The sequence below is a fragment of the Mirounga leonina genome, unplaced genomic scaffold (genome assembly GCF_011800145.1).
Source record: "Mirounga leonina isolate KUSES-001 unplaced genomic scaffold, KU_Mleo_1.0 Mir_418, whole genome shotgun sequence".
Lineage (NCBI taxonomy): Eukaryota > Metazoa > Chordata > Mammalia > Carnivora > Phocidae > Mirounga > Mirounga leonina.
In genome coordinates, this window is record NW_023270739.1 from 13,175,430 (window position 1) to 13,197,272 (window position 21,843).

A 21,843-nucleotide genomic window follows, 5' to 3' on the forward strand; every position below is an offset into this window, starting at 1 on the left:
GGGGGATTGAGATTCATGGGTGGTGTGCTTTTCTGTAGGGTGGTCTCTGATGAAGTGATATTTGAGCTGAGCCCTGAGGGACTGAGATGAGCAGATTCCCCCAGGGAAGAGGCTTCCAGAGGCTCAGAGGGAACATTTAGGCAGGAATGTGTTTGGCTCATTAGAAAACCAGCGAGGAGGCCAGTGAGGCTGAAGCAGAGTAAGCAAGGCAGAGAGAGGTAGGAAATGAGGTCAGAGAGATAAGGGAGACAAGACCTGTAAGGCCCTGTCAAAGGCTTGCACTTCTAGCCCCAGTGAGTGGGCAGGCTTTCCACACCGTGTTAAGCAGAGTGAGCAATGTGATCCAACTCACATTTCGGAAGGGTTACTCTGGCAGAGACTACGCTGTCCCCAGTACCCATTTCCTCTTTCTTGCATAATAATGGAAAACCCAAGTTTTTAGCTGGACACATGGCATCCCAGAATTTAAAAAAAACATATTTTCCAGCATCTCCTTTTTTTTTTTCAGAGCTTTTATATTTGAGTTTATTCTTCATTTAACTTTTAAAACACTACTATAGTTGAATATTAAAACAAAAACAATAGCAAGTAGTGAGCTATGATTATAGTCCTTCACTCATTCACTACTGCATATAAAATGCCAGCAGTGTTATTCACTGGCCCCATTAAGAGGTCTGACACTGAACACCACCCCTGGGATGATGTTCATCATCCTCATAGGCTTCCCCATTGTAATGGCGCCATCTCTCCTGATTTGGATCAAAGTCCACCAGTTCTACCTGGTCCATTTCATCAGTCTCTTCTACTTCTTTCCTCTCAGGTAGGAGTTTTTGCAGCAAAGAGAGTTTATCAGGAGAGAGAAAGCCATTCTCAGGAAAGTTTACCTTAAATTCGATGATTAGGCAACCCTTCTCATATGGTCTACGATAAATTGGCATGCCTTCATTTAGCACACACTTGATATCTCCATGCTTGACAATTTGACCTGGGTGAGAGGTGATGACGATGGTTCGGTTGTCAAGAGTAGATACTGGCTTTTGAAAGCCGCACGGTGCTTCAACCAGCTGTATGTCCATACACATGAACAGGTCTTCTCCTCGCCGAGTAAAAACAGCGTGGTCCTTCTGATCTAAAACAATGATAATATCTCCTGGTTCCAGTCCTGGTTCTTGGTCTCCTTCACCATGGAATGTCATCTTCTGGCCATCCTTCATGCCTTTGTCAATATGAACTTCTAGAATCTTCTTCTCTCGAACTATCTTCCTCCCATTGCAGCTTTTACATCTATCTTTGGGACTGATCCGTTCCCCATGGCCCTGGCACTCCATGCACACAGACTGAATTTGCTGAACCATTCCAGGTCCTATCTGATGAATTCTTATTTGCATTCCAGTACTTCGGCAACTGGGACAACTTTCGACTGCTCCTTTCTTACCACCTCGGCCTTCACATTTATCACAAATCACATTCTTTTGCAGAGCTAGTTTTCGTGTTGCACCATTATATAAATCTTCTAAGGTTACTGAGAGCTGATGCACAACATTTTTACCTCTCCTTTCTCTCTGCATCCTTCCTCCTCCTCCAAAAAACATATCAAAGATGTCCATGGGGGAGCCAAAACCACCACCAGCTCCACCTTCTTTAATTGACTGGTCTCCTCCTTTGTCATATAATTCCCTTTTCTTTGCATCAGAGAGTACTTTGTAAGCTTGAGAAATCTGTTTGAACTTCTCTGCTTCATTTGGATTCTTATCAGGGTGATACTTCAAGGCCAGTTTCCTGTAGGCCTTTTTCAATTCCTCTTGGGTGGCATTGGGTTTGACCCCCAAAACATCATAGTAAGTGGTTTCTTTCACCATTTTCTACAGCCGGTGAGAGGGCCGAGGCCGGTGTGGGGGAGCAGGAAGGAGCGCGTTGCTGGGCACAGCTCGGGCAGCCGCCGCTCCTCCGCGTCTCACCGAGCGTTCTGGAAAGTTCCCTTTTCCAGCATCTCTTGCAGGTAGTTGTACGGGACTCAAGTCTGGCAGAGGGGTGATAAGTATGGTGTGGTGCTTCAGAAAATCATGCCTAAAAAATAGGCAGTTTGTATGTTTTTAACCCTTTTCTTCTTCACTCTGTCCCATATTCTCTGCCTGGAATGCAGATGTGATGGCTGGAGCTATATGCTACCTTGGACCATGATGAAAAGGGCCACCCTGCTGGATGGGATAATGGTGAGTTGGAAGAATCTGAAGCCCCCGAGGACTTTATGGAGCAGATCCATGCCTGCCCAACCAAGTCGCCTCCAGACATTTATTTTATATCTCTGTTTCTGGCAGCCAAGCGTAGTCCTACCTGGTATAATCTTTCTGGCCACTGTGTAGAGAATAAACAATAAGGAGGACAAGGGCCAAAACAAGGATAATGTCTATTTCATGAATGAGAACGCTGAGGCTTGACAAAATTAAGTGAGATTGTGGTTATAAGCATTGGTTTGGAAAGTCAACAAACCTGCCTCCATTTAAACCCGGCCCCCAACACTTTGTAGCCTCGTAAGGTTGGGCAGGCAAGCTCCTTAGCCTCACTAAGTCTTCATTTCCTCAACTGTAACACAGGGGTAATAACAATACCTACCAGACTATTACTGTGAGCACCAAACACATTATGTGAAAAGATTTAACCCAGCCTGGCCCAGAGTTGGTTCCCTCACCTGTTGGTTCCCTATCCTTCCTCTTCTCTCTACCTTTCACATCTCCTGCGCATGCCCTGAAAAAAGCAATCCTTCCAAGATGAGTGGACATCGCACACAATTCAGAGGACATACTTGGGAAGGGAAGAAGAAAGAGAGAAGAGAAAAAGAAGCGCTGGCCGCTGGACAGGATGGACTTTCAAGTTCTCAGAGGTTCTCCACTCACAGGAGGAAAATGTCAGTAGTAGCTCTGGCTGGCAGATCTAAGGGAAGAAGGCCAGCAGTTCACCCTTCACCCTGGGGTCTGGCAACATCAGTGCTCCAAGCTGTTCCTGCTCTGGCCCCCTTAATTCTCCCTTTCTCCATCGTCACCTCTTCCCCCTTCCAAAATAAAAATAGGAGTAGTGAAGAGCTTGGTAAATCATCTGGTTCTCAAGCAGTTTTTCCTTGATGTGACTGAATTTTTCATTGGCCTGGCAGGATGTTTTGAGACTGTGTGGAGAGCACGCTGGATGTTTTCTTTATCTGAGTACTAAGCTTTGGAATGCAAAGCAGCACATACATGTTTCCTTTTTGGTAGCAGATTCTCTTCCTCATTATGTTTTGCTCAGGCTAATATTAAAATGAATTGGCTTCCTCTGACAACAATAAGTGTAATAATAACAGGAAATGGCCCAGAATCACACAACAATAAAAATAGAGCTGGAGGGGAAGCAACAAGACTCTTGAGAACATTTTGCTGCCATACTTTTCCATCCTGATCCATCTCATCCCACCTGATTTCATCCAACTATCTGTCCATTCATTGATTCAGAAAACTGTGAAATGATTCAGAAAAGTATGTTTATAACTGGTGAACCTAACAAGGAGGCCAAACAAGCCAACCTTTCTTCTTAGAGCAGAAATTCATGAAACAGCAAATCCAAAAATTAGAAAAAAGATATGCTGTCAGTTTCTGTAATAAGATTGACCTGGGATGCCTGGGTGGCTCAGTCAGTTAAGCATCTGGCTTGGGCTCAGGTCCTGATCCCAGGGTCCTGGAATGGAGTCCCACATCAGGCTCCTTGCTCAGAGGGGAGTCTGCTTCTCCCTCTCCCTCTATCTCTGCCCCTGCTTGCACACTCTCTCTTTGCAGCTCTCTCTCTCAAATAAATAAATAAAATCTTTAAAAAAAAAAAAAAAGACTGACCTGTATTGTGCTTAATACAACTCTTTTATTAAAAAAAATTTGAGTCAAGGGGCATGTGGGTGGCTTAGTCGGTTAAGTGTCCAAATCTTTATTTTGGCCCCGGTCAATCTCAGGGTCATGAGGTCAAGCTCTGTGCTTGGCATGGAGTCTGCTTGAGATTCTCTCTCTCCCTCTGCCTCTGCCCCTCCCCCTGCTTGCTCTCTCTCTCTCTCAATAAAAAAAAAAAAAAGGTTGAAGTAATACACTTCCATTAATTATGTTCTACATTGAAAGCTCTGATAAATCCTGTAGAAAAGCAAGCTGGCTAAATTTGTCTAACTTAACAAGGCCCAAATTTATTTGACCATGGAACTTTTTTCCTTTTTCATTGACTACTTATGAATTTTGGAATTAGGATTACAGGATATACACCTTTCAAGGTTTTAGTTCTAAAGGGAATATTCTACTTATGTTCTGAATGCTGCTTCCTGGGCATTTGGTCTTCATGTAGTGTTCCTTAATTGTGTTAGCTGGTTGTTTAGGCCTCCATAAACAAAGAGGTTATTCTCCTACCAACAGTATACTTTATTCATAAATATACTTAATTCAACCAGGAATTTGGAAGGTAAAATACCTTTGCCTTTGCAAGCTGATAACCATTGTCCTGACCTTACCCAGTCTAGTATACATTCAGAAAGAGGGAAAGGGGGTATCTGTGTACCAAAGTACTTTCTTTTCTTCCCTCCCTACACAGAAAGCCCTTGGTCCCATTTATACCACAGGATGGGACTTCAGGCCAATTCACTTCACACCACACACAGCCCCTTTTTGTTTGCCCTAAGAACCAGTAACAATCTCTTCTCTTACCTCCTTTTCGAAGGATGGAGGATCCTTCGAAAAACCACCAAGGACTCACAGGGCAAATGGATGGGCGAAGAGTCTAACCTGTGCGTGTATTAAATGAGGTGACAGAAGACATGGCCTAGGTCAGAGTTCAGGGAAAGCCAATGGGCACATGCTCAGCTGGCCCAGGTCTATCCAGTACACTTGGGACACAGCAAGCCACAATCAGTGAGTATGTGTGATTAATGACAATTGCCAGAAAGGATCACGCACAGAACCAAAGCTCAGCTAAGACCAAAAGGGGTCAGCCTGTGGACACAAAGGCTTTTTATTAGGTGAGACATCTGTTCAGATCTCTGTTGCCAATTAGGTTGTCATTAGACTCAACCAACACTTATCGATAACAGAGATGCCATTGAGAGGAGACATTAACGCCTTTACTGCTAACTGTAAATCAGGGCCGCTCTGGTTGTCTGCAAGTATCTGCAAAACACCTCCCTCTGACTTTTCCAGCTAGGGGTTCTCCTCTGTTCCTAGGATAATGCACACCCTGAGTGGTTTCTGTAGATCCAGGCCCTGAGATCTCAGTAAGAGCTTCCAGGCAAAGGTAATGACCCCCATGGCAAATTTCATACCAAAATATTTATGTTTTTCTTTTTAAAGCAACACACACATGTAGTAGAAGATCTAAAATACCATAATAATAAAAAGGAAGGGAATAAATGTTACCCAGAATGTCACAATCCTAATACATGTATTTCCAAGCTTTTTTCTTGGCATTTGCTTTTTATTTCCACAGAGTTGACATTATGCCACTCCTGGTGGAAAAGCCTTTGTTTCATTCCACCCCGGCCCTACTGGCTCCCTGGAGATTCTCCAAGCACCCCAGGCATGTTTGCATCTCCTGGCCCTTTGCTGTCTCCTCTTCGTGGAATGTTCTTCTCCTAGATATACCAGTGACTAGCTCCCTCATCTCCTCTAACTCACAGCTCAGATGTCACCTCCTCCAAGAAGACTTCATGACCCAACAAGCTGAAATAATTGCTTCCTTTTTCATTCTTCTACTCCCTTGCTCTGCTTTATTTTCTTTCAGTGCACGATACCACCTGATATATCACAGAGTTGTCTGTTTCTTGCAGGCGTTCTCCACTGTAATTTAAGCACCAAGAAGGCAGATGTTTTGTTTAGTTTCATCCCTGAATGTCCACAATCTAAAGCAGTGACTGGTCCATAGTAGGTGCTCAATAAATAGCATTAAATGGGGTGAATAAATTTTGTTTTATAACTTGCTTTCTTTTTCTGTAACAATATGGTACAGAACTTTCAGGTCCCTAAGTATTTCTCAGCAACCCATCTTTTAAGACTACATCAGATTACATTATGGCTCCCTTGTAACATACTTAATCAGTCCCCTGTAGGTGAACATTTAGGTTAAGTGCCCCCCCCTCCGTTTCTTCCCCCCTGTTTAAATATGTGTAGAGCATTGAAAGCATTTAAATGATTTCTCTATGCTGGGAAAAACTTGCCCTTAAAATTTAGTTGGAGGTTTGAACTGGGGAAAGTGATCTTCACTAAGCCTTTGGCCAAAGGAGCTTAAATTTCTCTGATGGAAGAGGAGGACACATGCCTAATCAGCAGGATGGGTCACATCGGCCTTGGTGCTCTGTGATGTGACAGTCACCTCACATGTGGTTTTACATAGGTACTTACAGCTTGTAGAAAAGAAGAAAGTACATAGAGATACATGAGTGTGATGGGCTGAATTGTGTCCCTTTAAAACTCACCTCGTGAAGCCCTAACCCGAAGTACTTCAGAATGTGACTGTGTTTGGAGACAGGGTCTTTAGAGAAGCAATTAAGGTAAAATGAGGTAATTAGGATGGGCTCAAATCCAATCTGACTGGTGTCCTTACAACAAGAGGAAATTTGCACACAAAAAGAGACACACGAAAAGAAGACCATTTGGGGACTCTGTGAGAAGCTGGCCTTCTGAAAACCAAGGAGAGAGCCCTCAAAAGGAACCAAACCCTTCGATGCTTTAGTCTTGGACTTCCAGCCTCTAGAACTGTGAGGAAATAAAATAAATTTCCTTTGGTTAAGCCACCCAGCTGTGGCATTTTGCTATGGCAGCCCTAGAAAATTAATATACTAGACAAAGGCAGTGATGTTAAAATGTCCCTGAAAAGATATTTGGGGCTTCCTAAGTACACTTTTTATTGCATATCAAAGGTAAAAATTTTCTGTGCAAACACTTCTGAAATTACAACAGAAGTCATTAGATATATATGAACCAAGAGTCAAACATTTTCTTTACATGCAAATTTTTCTTGAGTGCTTCAACTTAAAAAATTAACAAAAATTAATGTACAGATCTCGAAGAAGTCAATGGGAATATCAAAGAACTAAAAATGTCTGTGCCCCTCAAGGGTCTCTTTCATTTCCCTTGTTCTGTATTCACCGATTTAGTCCTTAATTAATTAACTTGACTCATATTTAGAAAGCACTTAGTCAGTTCCTGGAGATGCAACAGTGAGGGAGACAGATGCCTTTCTGCTATCATGGAACATAAATCTATCAAAGCAAAGAGTTAAAATAATAGGTAATTACAGTCTCCTACTGGAAGAGGGAAGTTTCATCTCCTAAGTCAGAGGTGGGCAAGCTATAAAGGGCCAGAGAGTAAATAGTTTCAGCTTTGTGTGTTTCTCTTTCAACTACTCAACTTGTAGAGTGAAAGCAGCCATAGGCAACATGTAAACAGTAAGCCCAGCTGTGTTCCAATACAACTTTATTTATAAAAACAGGATGTCCTTTGTTGGTGCCAATCCTGAGTTTGACACTAGACAATTGCTTGACTGTGTTTTCTGGCCCAACACAGGACATCTTTGCATACATGTCCCATAGAGTGAGGTGTGTCCAGTCAAGTGCAGATATCTAGATCCTTGGGCTTTGCAGTGTATGCAAGAGAAAAATGATCTTGTATGATCTAAGACCCTGAAAAACACAGAACATGAAATAACCTATTCCAGATAGCTCTGCCAAAAAACATGAGGTCTGGTCACCCGAGCTTATGACAGTCCCTCCCTTCCCCAAGCTCTTCAGAACATGGGACACCACCCTCTCATAAAATTCAAGCCAGCAGTGCCTAGTGGTTGTACCTAATGTTTGGGGCTGGGCTGGCAGCCTCTGACTATAACTGTCTACAGTTAGGGCTTATTCATGCTTCCTATCCAAGTTTCCAGAGACTTCACTCCCAAAACAGTACTTCTCAGAAACCATGGTTTGTGGCCTAAAGTGCATGTAACCACACCCTGAGGTAAAACTTCCAGACCACATTAAAACATGGGTGTGCACAGTTTCCAGAAACTTCTATGGAGAGTGGATCCACCTGTGTATAGATGTGGCATAAGGCCTTCGATCTTATAATTACAGACTCTCTGAAACCCTCATATTCAATATAAAAAAGAACAAAGTTCAGAATCACTGGGAACTTGGTCATAATCGTGAGGAATTTATGAACATCATCCCACACAAAACAACATTGCCAAACTGGAAGTAAGGGCAAGGTAAGACATAGAGGAGAAATAACTCCTCATGGCTGAGGAGGTCATTCATGGATTGAGCACATATGCTCAAAGATGCTTGCTTTGAGCTAACTAAGCACTATGCCAGGTGCTAGATGAGACAAAAATCCCTGCTCTCATGAAGATCACAGCCTATAACCAGAAAAGCTTCCTAGTGGATGAGACATTTGGGGGGGGGGGGCCTTCATATTGCACACCTCCAGGGGCCGCCATTCATATCAGCCTATGTCAGCGGCAGCACCCCATGGGGTCTTACAGGGAGACCAGGACTTGAGTCTTAAAGGACTAGGATTCTAGTAGGTACAGAAGCAGAAGAAAGGTAGTCCAGGCAGAGGGAAATAGTATGTGCAAAAGTATCAACCATCCTTTGTTTAGTGCCTACTGTTGACACAACTCTAGGCCCTGGAGTTGCTAAGAGGTAAATTCTTGTGACCTACATGATAAAACTGTATCACTGCTTTTGTCATAGAATTTAAGAAATAGTTATTGAACACTTAACCATGGTCCAGGCTCTACTATAACACATGGTGATGTAGTAGAGAACAAGCCAGAAATGGTGCCCAAACTCATGGAATTCATAATCCAAGAACATATTGAGTAATTACAAGAATAATGAGCACTTCAAAAATTAAGTGCCCAGTCTCATGAGTGCTTGTAACTGGGAGAACATACCTGATTTCAGCAGTTAAGAGATTTTTGAGATGGAAGAAGGAGGAAGGAAGGGGATAAAAGTGTGGGAGAGGAAACTGGGTTTGGATTATTTAGGAAACCAAATGTCCACAACAAAAACAAATCAAGAGCATCTTCAAAGAAAGTGGATGGCTCAAAAAAAAAAAAAAGAGAGAGAGAGAGAGAGAGAGAGAGATTTAATACACTCTCTTCTTGCTAATCCCAGATCTTAGGTCTCCACGGGAATGGGTGTGGAGAGAATTGACCTCGGTGTGCAATCTGTGGACAGATGACCTTTTTTTATCTAAATGACAGTGTGATCATCAGTGTAAGAACTACCAAATACTAAGAGAACAGATTCAGGAAGAGCACTATTCCATGACTCCACCCCCAAACATACAAATACAAACTATTCCTGAAAGTCTGGTCTCTTCTCTCGGAGACATCCAGGCAGAGGAATCCCACAAACAATCTCTGTAAGGAGGGGAAGAGTGGCCCATTGATAAACTTGGGAGCTGGAGAGAGGATGTGATGTGCTAATGCAGAAATTATGGACTGGGGCTGATGTTTGAGGTCAGACTTCACTGAGGATGTCTGACATGTGATCCAGAAGCCAGCAGAATGCACCATACTTTATTTATCTGGGTAAATTAACCTCAAAGTACAGCATCCCTCAGGAGGTTTGGGGAAGATGTGCTACACTCAACACAAACACAGCGACAGTGACTTGCATTCAGAGCAAAAGGCCAGATATCTTAGAGTTGTTCTCAAACTCTATCACATACCAGAATCGCCAGGAGGGCTTGTAAAAATACAGGTTTCTGGGCCCCACGTCCTGAGCTCCTGAATCAGGGAATTTGCATTTCTTACAAGTTCCCAGGTGGTGCTGATACTGTTGGACCACGTGTTCATAACCATTCTTCTTGCATATATTGTGAGGCTTTTCAGGATCTGGCCCTAAGTCTCTTATTCACACTTCTTGCCACAGTTGGGTTTCCCATCATGCACCTGACTATCCCAGAAAACTGAGTTGTTGTTTCTTCCCACATGCCCAGAACACAAATGGATTCTCCTGTGTTTTTTTATACTCTGTTTCCTCCACCCTTACCTTCTCATCTCTGCGTCATGAAATCCTTCAAAGACCAGCTTAAATACTGCTTTCTCCATCAAGGTTTCTCGGATCTTTAGAGAATTAAATGTTTAAGTTCATCTAGGGTTCTTTGCACAGATCTCTGTGGTAGATTATGATCCTCTCTAAAGATAGGTACCTTATCATTCAGGCGTTCATTCAATAAAGGGTTTAAGGTACCAGCTGGGTCTGTGTGCCTGGGGAAAGATGGAAGCTCTAGACCTTCCAGAAACTAATTTCATGGAGACAAAGACAAGTAAACTAGCAACTACAATACAGAGTGATCAGTACTAAAGGCTGGTTATAGGAGCACTTGGGAAAGATACCCAACACAGTGTTGGCTGGCTCAGAAGACAGTTTCCAGAAGAAAAGACTCCTTTCTGACATGTGAAGGATAAGTGGGATTTAAAGACAAGAGGTAGAGGAAGAGAGAGGTAGGGAAAGGGGAACAGTGACCGAGGCCAGAGACAAGAGAGGAGGTTTGACTCAAGAGTCAAATCTGAGGAAAAGAGGGACAGGAGATGAAGCTGGGGAAATTAAGTACCATGGGGAGCAGTTTTGATCCAATCAGGAGACAGAAACCACATGGTAGGTCAGACAGGGGAAATTAGAGGCCATAAATTGATAACTAACATATCATGTCAGAAAATTTTAAATGAATATCACTTTCTCTTCTCAATCCATGTCCAAGAAGGAAAAGGAGCTCTTTCCATGAACAATTCCATTTTTATTTTAATTTTCCATAGAGTTTGCTACAAGCACAACAACAAAAACACCACCACCATACCTAGCACTGGGCTTAGAACATATTTTCCACCTAAAGCTATATTCCAGATTCAGGACTGGGCAAAGAACGACTAGAAGTTCCTCAAGCCAAGCCTCAAGGAAATTCGCCCAACATTCTCAATTGCATTGAAACCCCAAATCTAAAAAAGGCAATTTGTGCAGTGCCCATTATGGTTTTATTATGGAAGTTTCTGTACAGCTGCGGTCAGGGTCCTCCCAGTGCTCATGAAGTGATGAGTCACAGAAAATTAGCTATCGTGCATTATTCCAAAAGACTGACCATACGATATATTTATATGTGATATTTAAGACCTTTCATAGTAAACATATATTAAATTTAGACATATATGTATATATTTGTACATAGAAGGTTTTGTGGAATAACGAATAACCTCTCATTGTGTACCTTCTAAAGGCTTAAAAGAAAGCTGAAATTAACTCTACTCTGCCCCTCTATAATACATGTATTGATTATAATAGGAATCTAGTGATTTAAAAAAAGTGGGACCAGAGACTCCAACAAATCTTTCAGTTCCCTTATCTGGCTAAGGAGGAGAATAAAAGTTCAAGAGCAGAGGGAATACATAAAATGTACGTACATTTGGTTAGAGCCACTAAAACTTTTGTAGGATCTTTAAATGCTTGAAAGATGACTCCTGATGACACTTCCCTTTGCACTTCTGAGTCTCCTCCAACCTCCCAGTTGCTCTTCTGTCTCTCTATCCTGCACTTACTCCTTAAATGTGGCATAGCCTGAAGTTCCAGCATTAGCCTTATTGTTCAATACCCTCCCTTCTGTATGCTGTCAAAAACATCGAAGCCTTCAACCACCAAATCTGAATTCTCAGGTTTTGAACATCAATTCTATATTTTCAGCTGCCTATTTATTGTAACTGAGCTATTCTTCCCAATGCTTTACTTCCTCTCAGTTAAAGATGAATCCATCAATATCTTTTGCAAGGTAATGATGAAGGTCATCCCACTAGAATGAGTAGAGTACATTTTTCCCACCACTTCTATGTAAGGCTTTGCTATGTGATTCGTTTTGGTAACTGGAATGTTAGTGGTCATAAAACAGGAAGTTTTATATATTCTTCTACCATCATCAGGATAGGAGTATACCTCATATGGCTTCCAGTCCCAGATAAGACATCAGGAGCAGACTTGAACCTTACCTACAGCCTGGAGTCAGGTGGGCCTAGAGGAAGAGATGACACAGCTGCATGAGAAAATTTCTTCGGGGATGATAGATATGTTCATTGTTTTGATAGTGATGATGGTTTCACAGATATATTCATATGTCCAAACATTAAGCTTTACACTTTAAATATTTGTGATTTATTGTATGTCAGCTATACCTCAATGACTATTAAGAGTATGTTTTTAAATGATCAGCTGTTACATAAAATTTCAAAATTAATAAAAGTTCTCTCACCTTTATGAGTGATTCATTTGCAGTTGTTCATCTAAGTTCCACATTCAGTTGGTTTCTTTTTATTACTTTACTTACAAAACTAGAATATTCTAAGTAAATTTTTTGTACCTATTGACTTGGAGAGTTACCCATGATACATTTTTTAGTAATAAAAAGCAAGTTGCAGAGTAAAATGTAGGGTAAAATATTGTCCTTTTGTTAATAAAAAGAATGAAAAGGAAAAGAACATATGTCTGCCTATTCATGTATCAGTTTACATGTTAGCTTAGCATAGAGGAAGGTGGCTGGGGCTGGCAGCAAGTGTTTTGGATATCTAGTTGGAACGGGTATCTTATCCAAATGCTGGAAATTGCCTTTTTCAACTTGGGGGTTATTTACTGGCCAGAGAATTCTTAATGTACCTATTTTGTTGCCTTCTGCTCTCAAAAGTATTTCTTCTTAGTGTATTGGAGCCTTTGGATGTGGTTTTAAAATACTCCTGGTAATATGTCATTAGTAATTATCTTCCACAAGTAAAGAAAATCATCAAGCACTGGGAATGAATTAAATTCCCAGCAATGAAAGGGTTTGTACCAGTTTGATTTCCTTAAGTAGTCCCTAATATATTATCTAGTGCTTGACATTGGAAGTCACGGCATTTTGGAACGAATACAGAGTATATACTGTTGAGATGATCCACTTGAAATGATATTTAAAAAGAGTATTTTAGTGTCATGGAAAAAAATTTTTTCTCATCTTTCATTTGAAAAAAAAATTGTAAGAGCATATTCCCCCTAAAGAGCCAGCACACTCTAGTGCCAAAAAGCAGAATGTTCAACTTGCTGCTCAGTTAATAACAAAGACTAGAAAAGACATACACACATTAGCATGGTTTGCTGGGACTTGGAATTCCCACCATTTCTTTCAACTCTGACTCAAGAGTAGGTGGCAGAGCATCAGGGCCACCTCGTTGCATAATTTTGGGGGTTAATACTGCCATTGTCTTCCTCAAGCATGTCCATACCATTTCTTGGAGTTGTTTCTGCCAGGTCTCTTTGAATCAAGTGGTGTGTGAACAGGGATTGGGTGTAAGGTCTTTCATTTACATGGAAAGGCCATCACTCCAGATTCCAGCAACCTTCTGCAGGCTGCAAACAAATTACAAAAGAATAGCAAACTGCATGAAAAATGTCTTCTCCTGTTGCAGGGGCTTAGAGCAATTAAATGGAAGAAGACATTGTCTGGCACTTTCCCCTAATATATACCCTGCATAAAAGCTGAGTTGATCTATATTCTGCATATAAATAATTCATTCTATAATAAAGTAATAGCAACTTCTCTCCATTGTGTATTACTATGAATAAGAAGTCCAAAAGTGTCATTGGATGAGAGAATCTTGCCAAAGCCTCATCCTGAGTCCTTCCAGGGCATAATATTTTTTATTAATTTGAGTCCAGTCTTGGCCACAGTGTGACTAAGTTGTTTTGCTTCAGGGAGTATGAATTTAGATGATACTTCAAGATCTTTGGTCTCTTCACTGCCTTAACTAATTCACCAATTTTGTATTGGAAAGCTTTATTTTGTCCTTGTTCTGGAGAAACTCAAGTGCTTTGTTTAAAAATTAAGCCCAACAGATGAATGGATAAAGAAGATGTGGTCCATATATACAATGGAATATTATTCAGCCATCAGAAAGGATGAATACCCAACTTTTACATCAACATGGATGGGACTGGAGGAGATTATGCTAAGTGAGATAAGTCAAGCAGAGAAAGTCAATTATCATATGGTTTCACTTATTTGTGGAACATAAGGAATAGCATGGAGGACACTAGGAGAAGGAAGGGAAAAATGAAGGGGGGGGAATCGGAAGGGGAGACGAACCATGAGAGACTATGGACTCCGAGAAACAAACTGAGGGTTTCAGAAGGGAAAGGGGTGAGGGGATGGGTTAGCCCAGTGATGGGTATTAAGGAGGGCACGTATTGCATGGAGCACTGGGTGTTATACGAAAATAATCAATCGTGGAACACTACATCAAAAACTAATGATGTACTGTAGGGTGACTAACATAACATAATAAAATTAAATCAAATTTAAATAAATAAATAAATAAATAAATAAATAAATAAATAAAAATTAAGCGAATATGTTGTTGACTTTATGTTCCTACTCTACACATTTTCAAAATAAATACCACCCTGGGTGTTAGAGAGTAATGCAGTCTAACATTTAGATATGTGTTCATTCATTCATTCATGTATTCATTCATTCATTTTGAAAGTCAAGATTCTTTAGGTATAATTTGGTTATAGTAAGATATACTCTCAGATATTCATTTTGATTCTTCCTGTGCATACATTTGGGGGACAGGATGTCAAAAACATACCACATTAGCACACATAGCCACTTGTCTCAACATACACATATTCATATCTGTACTCAAGTTCTAGTCCTTGTTTATAACATTCTTTTGAGCTGTAGTAATGGTACACCTATTTTTTTAATGATCTTTATATTTTATTTTTATTTATTTTTTTATTATTAGTTCCAGGGGTAGAATTCAGTGATTCATATACACCTATTTTTATCACTAACTTCGCACTCAGCAAATCACTTTGGAGCTACTGTTCTATTTATAAGAACTGTAGATATAAAACCACATAGTGCTGACGGAAAATGAGATTTCAGCAAATGTAAACACTAATGAGGTGAAAACAAACTAGTCAAGTTAAGTGAACAGTAGCAAAAACAACCTTTAAAAATATAATGGAATATCTGTGAAAACCACAATTATTTTTACAGTTCAAGTTAGTGGAAAAATATGAATAAATTTTGGTCAATTTTTCCTTGGTAACTATCAAGTCACTTCTAACTGCCAACGAGAGAGCACTTGAAGAAACACAGCCCTGAAGTGTCTACCATCATGTTGAACAAATGAATGAATGAATAAACTGAATTGAAAGATTTGGGGAAATAAGTCGCCAAGTTAACTCATGCAATAGTCCCAAAGAATACACATAATCTCTCTCTACCAAAGACTAAGAATTTTCTATCCAAATAGAGGAAGCTATTCCAAACTGACAAAGGCCAACACGTACTAGTAGAGAGCTACCAGCAAGGATACAAGTGTGGGAAAGGAGAAACTCCTTATTCTGAGCTTTTTTTTAGGCAGTTGTTAAGAAACTCTCCAGATCGTTCTTAAAGATAGAGTAAAACAGCAAAAGGAATGGTTACTTGGGCAGGAACATATATATCCTTCTTACCTTAAGTGGCTGATGATAGTCCCTATGAATTCTTGATGTCAGGTCACAAAATCTACTGGACTTTTTGAACAATGATGCTGGGTCCTTTAACGTATGTCATCCATTTATGGGAATATCAGGTTTCCTTCATGACCCTGAGTTTCTTCTTTTAATCTCATTACAGTTTGCAGAATACTGATTGACACTTTTTTATTAGTCATACTCATGGTCTGTGATTATTTGGAGAGACAAAGGCATAAATATATATATTTATACCTAATTTCACAATCAAGCACATTCTATTTGATTTGGGATTTCAACATCCCCACTCTGCAAGATTCAACCTCAACACAAGTGAGGAGGTTAGTTTTGTTTCATCACCAAATGTCAGCTTCCCCAGTTTGCCCCTAAAGCAGCTTCCTAAGTCCTTAGCCTTCACTTTAGAAGATTTAGGCTAGCATCATTCTAGAATTATTTCACCTGCAAATAGTGGAAAACTGAATTCACTGAGGCTGAAGCAAACCAAGGCTAGTTTCCCTAGGTAGGTGGTAACTGAGGTCACTTCAGTGGATCCACACTCCGGGGGCTCCCTGCCTTGTGATTCTCTTGGTCTCAAGGTTACAACTTGAGGCTGCTGCACCTCCAGACAAACATCACAGTCAATAATGGATGAAGGCAGATGGGAAATGGAGGGACTCCAGTTGCACGTGCCCCTTTGTAAGGAAATCAAGAGCTTTCCCAAGCCCCCACTTGCAGCCTCTCTCTGCTGACTTCCACTTCTAACTCTTTGCCCCAAATTGTGTCACATGGCAGCCTTGATGCAAAGGATGCTGGGAACGAAATGCTTAGCTTTCCAGTCTCTTAGGAGAGGAAGGTCAGGGAGAAGGTGCCTGGGAGTGGATGTTTGGAGAGTCAAAGGACAATGCCCACCATAATGTCTACCATGATTATGCTGTTCTAAGAAGAGAGGAGATGAGAGGAGAGGAAGGGAGGGGAGGGGAAGAGAAGAGAAGAGAAGAGAAGGATGGCACAGATGGTCTGAAGTTCATTCCCAGCTTGGCCACATCCAGCTCTGGGAATACTGGGACTTTGGGAAAGCTATTTAATGTATTTATGTCTCAGTTTTCTCATCTGTGAAATGGAGATAGTCATAATCACTATCCTTTAGAGAAGGTGTGAAAATGAAAGATGATTTATGCGAAGAGCTAAGCCCAACCCCTGGCACCTCGTAGCCACTCAGGGCCACTACCACTGCCCCACTGCTACTCCTTCTCTTCCTACTAACAGTACTGATGGTCATCATATTACTCTATGTGAAAATATTTCCTCTTAGATAAGACACTCCATAAACAAAAAAATGTATAGAGTTTTATAAATCCCCTTCCCTCTATCTCCTCCCTTTAAATCATTTGGCAGCAGGCTATTATTGCAAACTTTTAAAGAATTGTCTGTAGCCTTGGGATTTCATTCATTTACTCGATCAACGATGATTTATTGAACACCTGCCACGTGCCAGGCACTCTGTTGAATACCGAGGGTACAGTGGTGACCAAAAATAGACAGAGTCCCTGTCCACATAACATGTACAATCTAATGGGTGAGAGATACGTTAAATAAATCCTCATGAACACGAAAACATAATTAAGAATGTGGATAATTCTAAACACTAGGGTTTTCCTCTTTTAAGAATATTAATGCTTTTAAAAAGTCCAGAAGTTGCATAATTTTCAGACAACTCTAAAAGTCACTCTGAAACTCTGCAGCAACTTGAAACTCTGCCTGCATTTGCATTAAGGGCATTTTGAAAATTAATTCCTGTACCTTGTTAGGAATGTATTTCTTTGTATGAGAACTATATTTCCTGCAACTGAAAATTACTGTAAGATGTTGGCTGCCCTGGAATGGAACAACAGACCGTATGAAATCATTTTGTGGTTTGATACTTCATTATTAGCCAAAGGAGTCTCCACCACCACCCCCCAGCCCCCCAACCTTATGCCACTGCAAACGGCAATTAGTTCAAGTAGAAAAGATTACAGCCAGGTGCACTGTTTGAAGTTTGGGGTTTTTTTTCTCTTTTAGTTGTGGTGAGGGTGGGAGTGTGGGGGATGTCAGGAGGAGAAACCTCTTTTGTTAAGTATTTGAAGTCTGTGGGCATCCTGGTAATTCAACAGGCATCTGTGGAATTTTAGGGCATTGGGATCTTTTGTATTTAACCATCAAGCTCTAACCTCAAGGGCGTTTGCTGTGGGTTGAAATGGGAGCCTTGAGGCTTATTCACTGATGTGCAAAATGACATGATCCTCTTAAGGGTTAGAATGAGTTTCATTAAGATGAAAGGCAAGGACATGGTGGAGCTTAATATTTATAAAGGAATCCAAGAGATATTTATTAGAATTGAATTGTCTTTTTTATGAATACATAGCATGTGGCAGATATAGTATGTTTGCACGATGGCTCTTTTACAACTCAGAAAAGCAGAGGCACAAATACCTGTGATCTTCGTTCTGGGTTTTTTTCTTTTTTCTTTTTTTTTGAGAATTCTTTAGAATTCTTGGTGTAAAATTTACGTACATTTGAAAATTAGAATTGAAGTAAAAGAAATATATTGAGTGATATGATAGAGTTCCCCCTTCAAGGATTCTAAAATTCTCCCAGGGTGTATTATTTATTACATTGGTCTCTCGAACTTCCCAGGCAGGACAGAGTGACCCGGGAGTATTGAATTCTGAGTACAGAATGAAAAGTGTTCGGTAGCCTCTGAATGGCCCCATGCTGAGCTAATCCTGAGAACCTCGGTCTTCATATTCATTAACTAATGGAAACATCAGCTGTCCTGCCTTGGTCTCAGAGCATCATGAGGACAAAAGGAGGCAAAGGAAGGGTTGGCATTTCTCTAAAGCAAAACTCCTACTATACAGATACCAAGAAAGCAATAACTTTAGGCCTTTTTCTCTGGGCTGAAATCTTTGGGGACAAGGTCTTACTGGTTTCTTGTCCAACCATAAATCTTGATCACATAAAAAAATGCATAAAAGAAGGTAGAAGGGGAAAAATGATCTCAAGAAGTGTTTAGAAAAGTATATAAAATCCGTAACTCCCAAGTTGGTGGAAAAGCATGAATTTAGTCAAAACAGAGGATCAGCTTTGTAATAATAGCAGGATTTGCAGCCGGACAGTCCACGGGTTCAAAGCTGATTCTGCTACCTCAATTTCCTTATCTGCAAAGTGGGGACTCTAATACCTAACTCATGGGGATATTGTGAAGGTTAATTAAAATATTCTCTGTTAAACACCTACTCTCATCAGAACCAGGTTTAACTGCCTGTAGCAGAAAATCCAAAATAAGAACACCTAAACTGCCAGGGATTCATTTCCACATGTCTAAGATATCGGGAGAGAACTGACTACAGCTGATAAGACTGGTACCATGACATCACAGGGAGGGAGGATATTATCTTTAGCTCTGTCATTTTAGAGTTAGATTATGTCTTCAAGGTAATCTCCATGTTAAAGTGTCAGGAATGGGGAAAAGGGCTTTCCTCAAATGTTCACCTTTTAAGAAGCCCTTCTGGGGGGCACCTGGGGGCTCAGTTGGTTAAGCGTGGGACTGTTGATTTTGGCTCAGGTCATGATCTCGGTGTCTTGAGATCCAGCCCGCATCGGGCTCCAAGCTCAGTGCGGAGTCTGCTTGAGATTCTCTCTCTCTCCTTCTGCCTCTGCCCCTCCCTTTTGCTCTCTCTCTCAAATAAATAAATAATCTCTTTTTTCTTTTAAGCCCTTCTGGAAGTCTTTCCCAAGATCTTCATTTCAGATCATTGGCTAGACCTGGGTCACGTGGCCACACCCAAACCAAGAAAGACTGAGAATTATAGACATCATTACCTCAATAAACTAAGGGCTCTGTCAGAAAGGAAGGAGAATTTGAGAGTCAGTAAGCAACTGGCAGTCCTCCCAGACTTCAGAATATCCAGAAAAGAGGAACTATTCTAATATGCTCATTCTTTTACATCTAGTAAATGATTATTTTTTTTATTAACTTCCCCCACCTCTAAATATTTCCCACATGTACCCTCTCCTCTTTATCCCCTTGGTCATTGTTATGATCGAGGCTTCACAATCCCTAACCTAACTCAGCAATTAACTTTCCAACAGTTTTCCCTGTTCTTTCTCTCCCCTGTCCCTAATTCACTCTGAACACTGCTATCAGAGCATCTTTCCAAAAGGAAAGTGGAATAATTTTTCTTCCTTGGCTTAAAAATCCCCAAGGGATCCCCTAGGAGATCCTTTGGGACCTAAAGTTCCAATAAACATCCCAAATTCTTCCATTTGAAGAGAAATGAAGCCCTGCTCACTTTCCCAGCCTCATCTATTCTTGCTTCCAAACTTACATTCCTGGTTCCATTAACAGTTGCCTCTTTGGCTCCTAAGGTCAGCACATAATCCATCAGTAAACCCTGCCACATGGCCTTCAGAGCATACCCTCACTCTACTTTTCACCTCAGTTGCTGCTGCCCTGTCTAAACCACCCTCACCTGCAGCCTGGAAGACTATGGTAGTCCCTGTTTTCATCTTGCTGCTTCCTCTTTTACCTCCTTCACCCAGCTGTAAAGATCACGTCATTTCTCTGAATGCCCATCTTCTGTGGAATCCAAAGTGCTCACCTAGGGACTACAGGACCCCATACACGTTATCCTCTGCTTCCCTCTCCAAGCTCCTCTAACTCACTTCTTTACAGCCAGATTGCTGTCCTTGATGTTCCTTTAACAAAGTCCAGAAAGCTTCTCTTCACTACCTTTGCACGTGCTGTTCTCCCTGCCATAAATTCTCTACCTGCCTTGTCCACAAGAACATAAGCATCATAAGGGCACAGCTCTGGGCTCATCTCTATGCCCGTAGCACATAGAACACTGTCTAGCACGAAGTAGGCACTCAATAAATATTTGATGAACTAAGGAATGAGATGCATGCTCTGCTGTTTCTGTTTGATTCCTTTATCTTAGGAATGTGGGAAAAGTTGGAACTGGTTGAGTTTGAATCCCAATCTGTCCTTTGTGATAACCTTGGGCAAGTCATTTTTGAGAGCTGTTTCTACATTTATAAAATAGAAAATCTGGCAGCGCCTGGGTGGCTCAGTCGGTTAAGCAGCTGCCTTTGGCTCAGGTCATGATCCCAGGGTCCTGGGATGGAGCCCTGCTTCTAGCTCCCTCCTCAGCAGGGGAGCTGCTTCTTCCTCTGCCCCTTCCCCAGCTGTGTGTGCACGCTCGCGCTCTCTCTCTCAAATAAATAAATAAAATCTTTAAAAAAACAGAAAAATCTGACAAATACTCCAAATTTTTGTGATACTAAATAATATGGTAAATATTGTCTCTTCAGCTAGGAAATCTAAGCTGATGCAGACAGTCAAGTGATCCTTGTGACACCACTTTGGCAGTGTCTGAAATGTGTCATAGAAATGTGACTTCTCTGTGGGCTGCTTGGAAACTTCTGGTTGTTAAAGCTACACGGCTGTCTCCAAGATTGTACAATTAAGGTTTCTTATTCTCTAAGAATGGCATTCTCTTCTAGGAATGTGTCTTCCAAGGAAGGAATCTTCCAATTCACTCTTACTTTGAAATAAAAATACATTATGAACAGCATAGTGTAGGAAAACCACACATTTTTAATATTCTTCCCTGTGTCTTTATCTGAACTTTGCCCTTATTACGCCTTATGCTCTTCAATGGGAAGGAAGACGGTGCTCACAGACTTTGTTCCTCTGTCAGACTTATTTTGCTTCTTTACTCCCTTCTGACTGACACACATTCAGAAGTTTCTGCAATGGATAGGATCATGATTGCAGTGATCATATGTCCTAGCTTATACCTGTCGTCCCACTGCAATTATTAATAGAGCCCCTTTCACTCTCAAACATGTCCTAGTTTGGACAATAAATTATGTTGTCATCCTACTTACAGTCCATATTTAAAAGCACATTTTGACATGAATAGACTTTTGAGACCCATTATTTTTTTTTCTCTTGCTATCTTACTTATATATGACAATAGTCTTGAAACACTCTTTATAATTGTTGCATTGCTTACATTGCAAACTGAACTTAAGGGTTGTTTTATTCTAATGCTAGGCAATGCCTCCATCCCGCTTTCCTCCAGATCTTTTTTCCAATATAATTTTTCTGATTAGCTCATCATGTATCTGTAGCAACATCAAATAGAAATAAGTCGCATTCAGACAAATGTATGTTTACTTATCTGATTTTTCCCACCGTGGGTAACCAAATCTTGACTCTGGTAGTTCAGTATGGCCCGCCTGGCCCAGGAAGTAACAATGCACAGAGCTGT

The 21,843-nt window shown here is 40.9% G+C and overlaps 1 protein-coding gene across 1 annotated transcript; it reads right to left on the minus strand.

Moving 5' to 3' along the window:
* Positions 1-615: 615 nt before the first annotated feature.
* Positions 616-2,114, minus strand: LOC117998520 (dnaJ homolog subfamily A member 1-like). Its single transcript, XM_034987269.1, has one exon. The coding sequence runs from the start codon at positions 1,857-1,859 to the stop codon at positions 666-668; it is 1,194 nt and encodes a 397-aa protein (XP_034843160.1). The 5' UTR covers positions 1,860-2,114; the 3' UTR covers positions 616-665.
* Between the last annotated feature and the right edge of the window lie 19,729 nt (positions 2,115-21,843).

Coding starts and splice junctions, on each gene's coding strand:
- LOC117998520 (XM_034987269.1), bottom strand. CDS start 1,859: ATGGTGAAAGAAACCACTTACTATGATGTTTTGGGGGTCAAACCCAAT.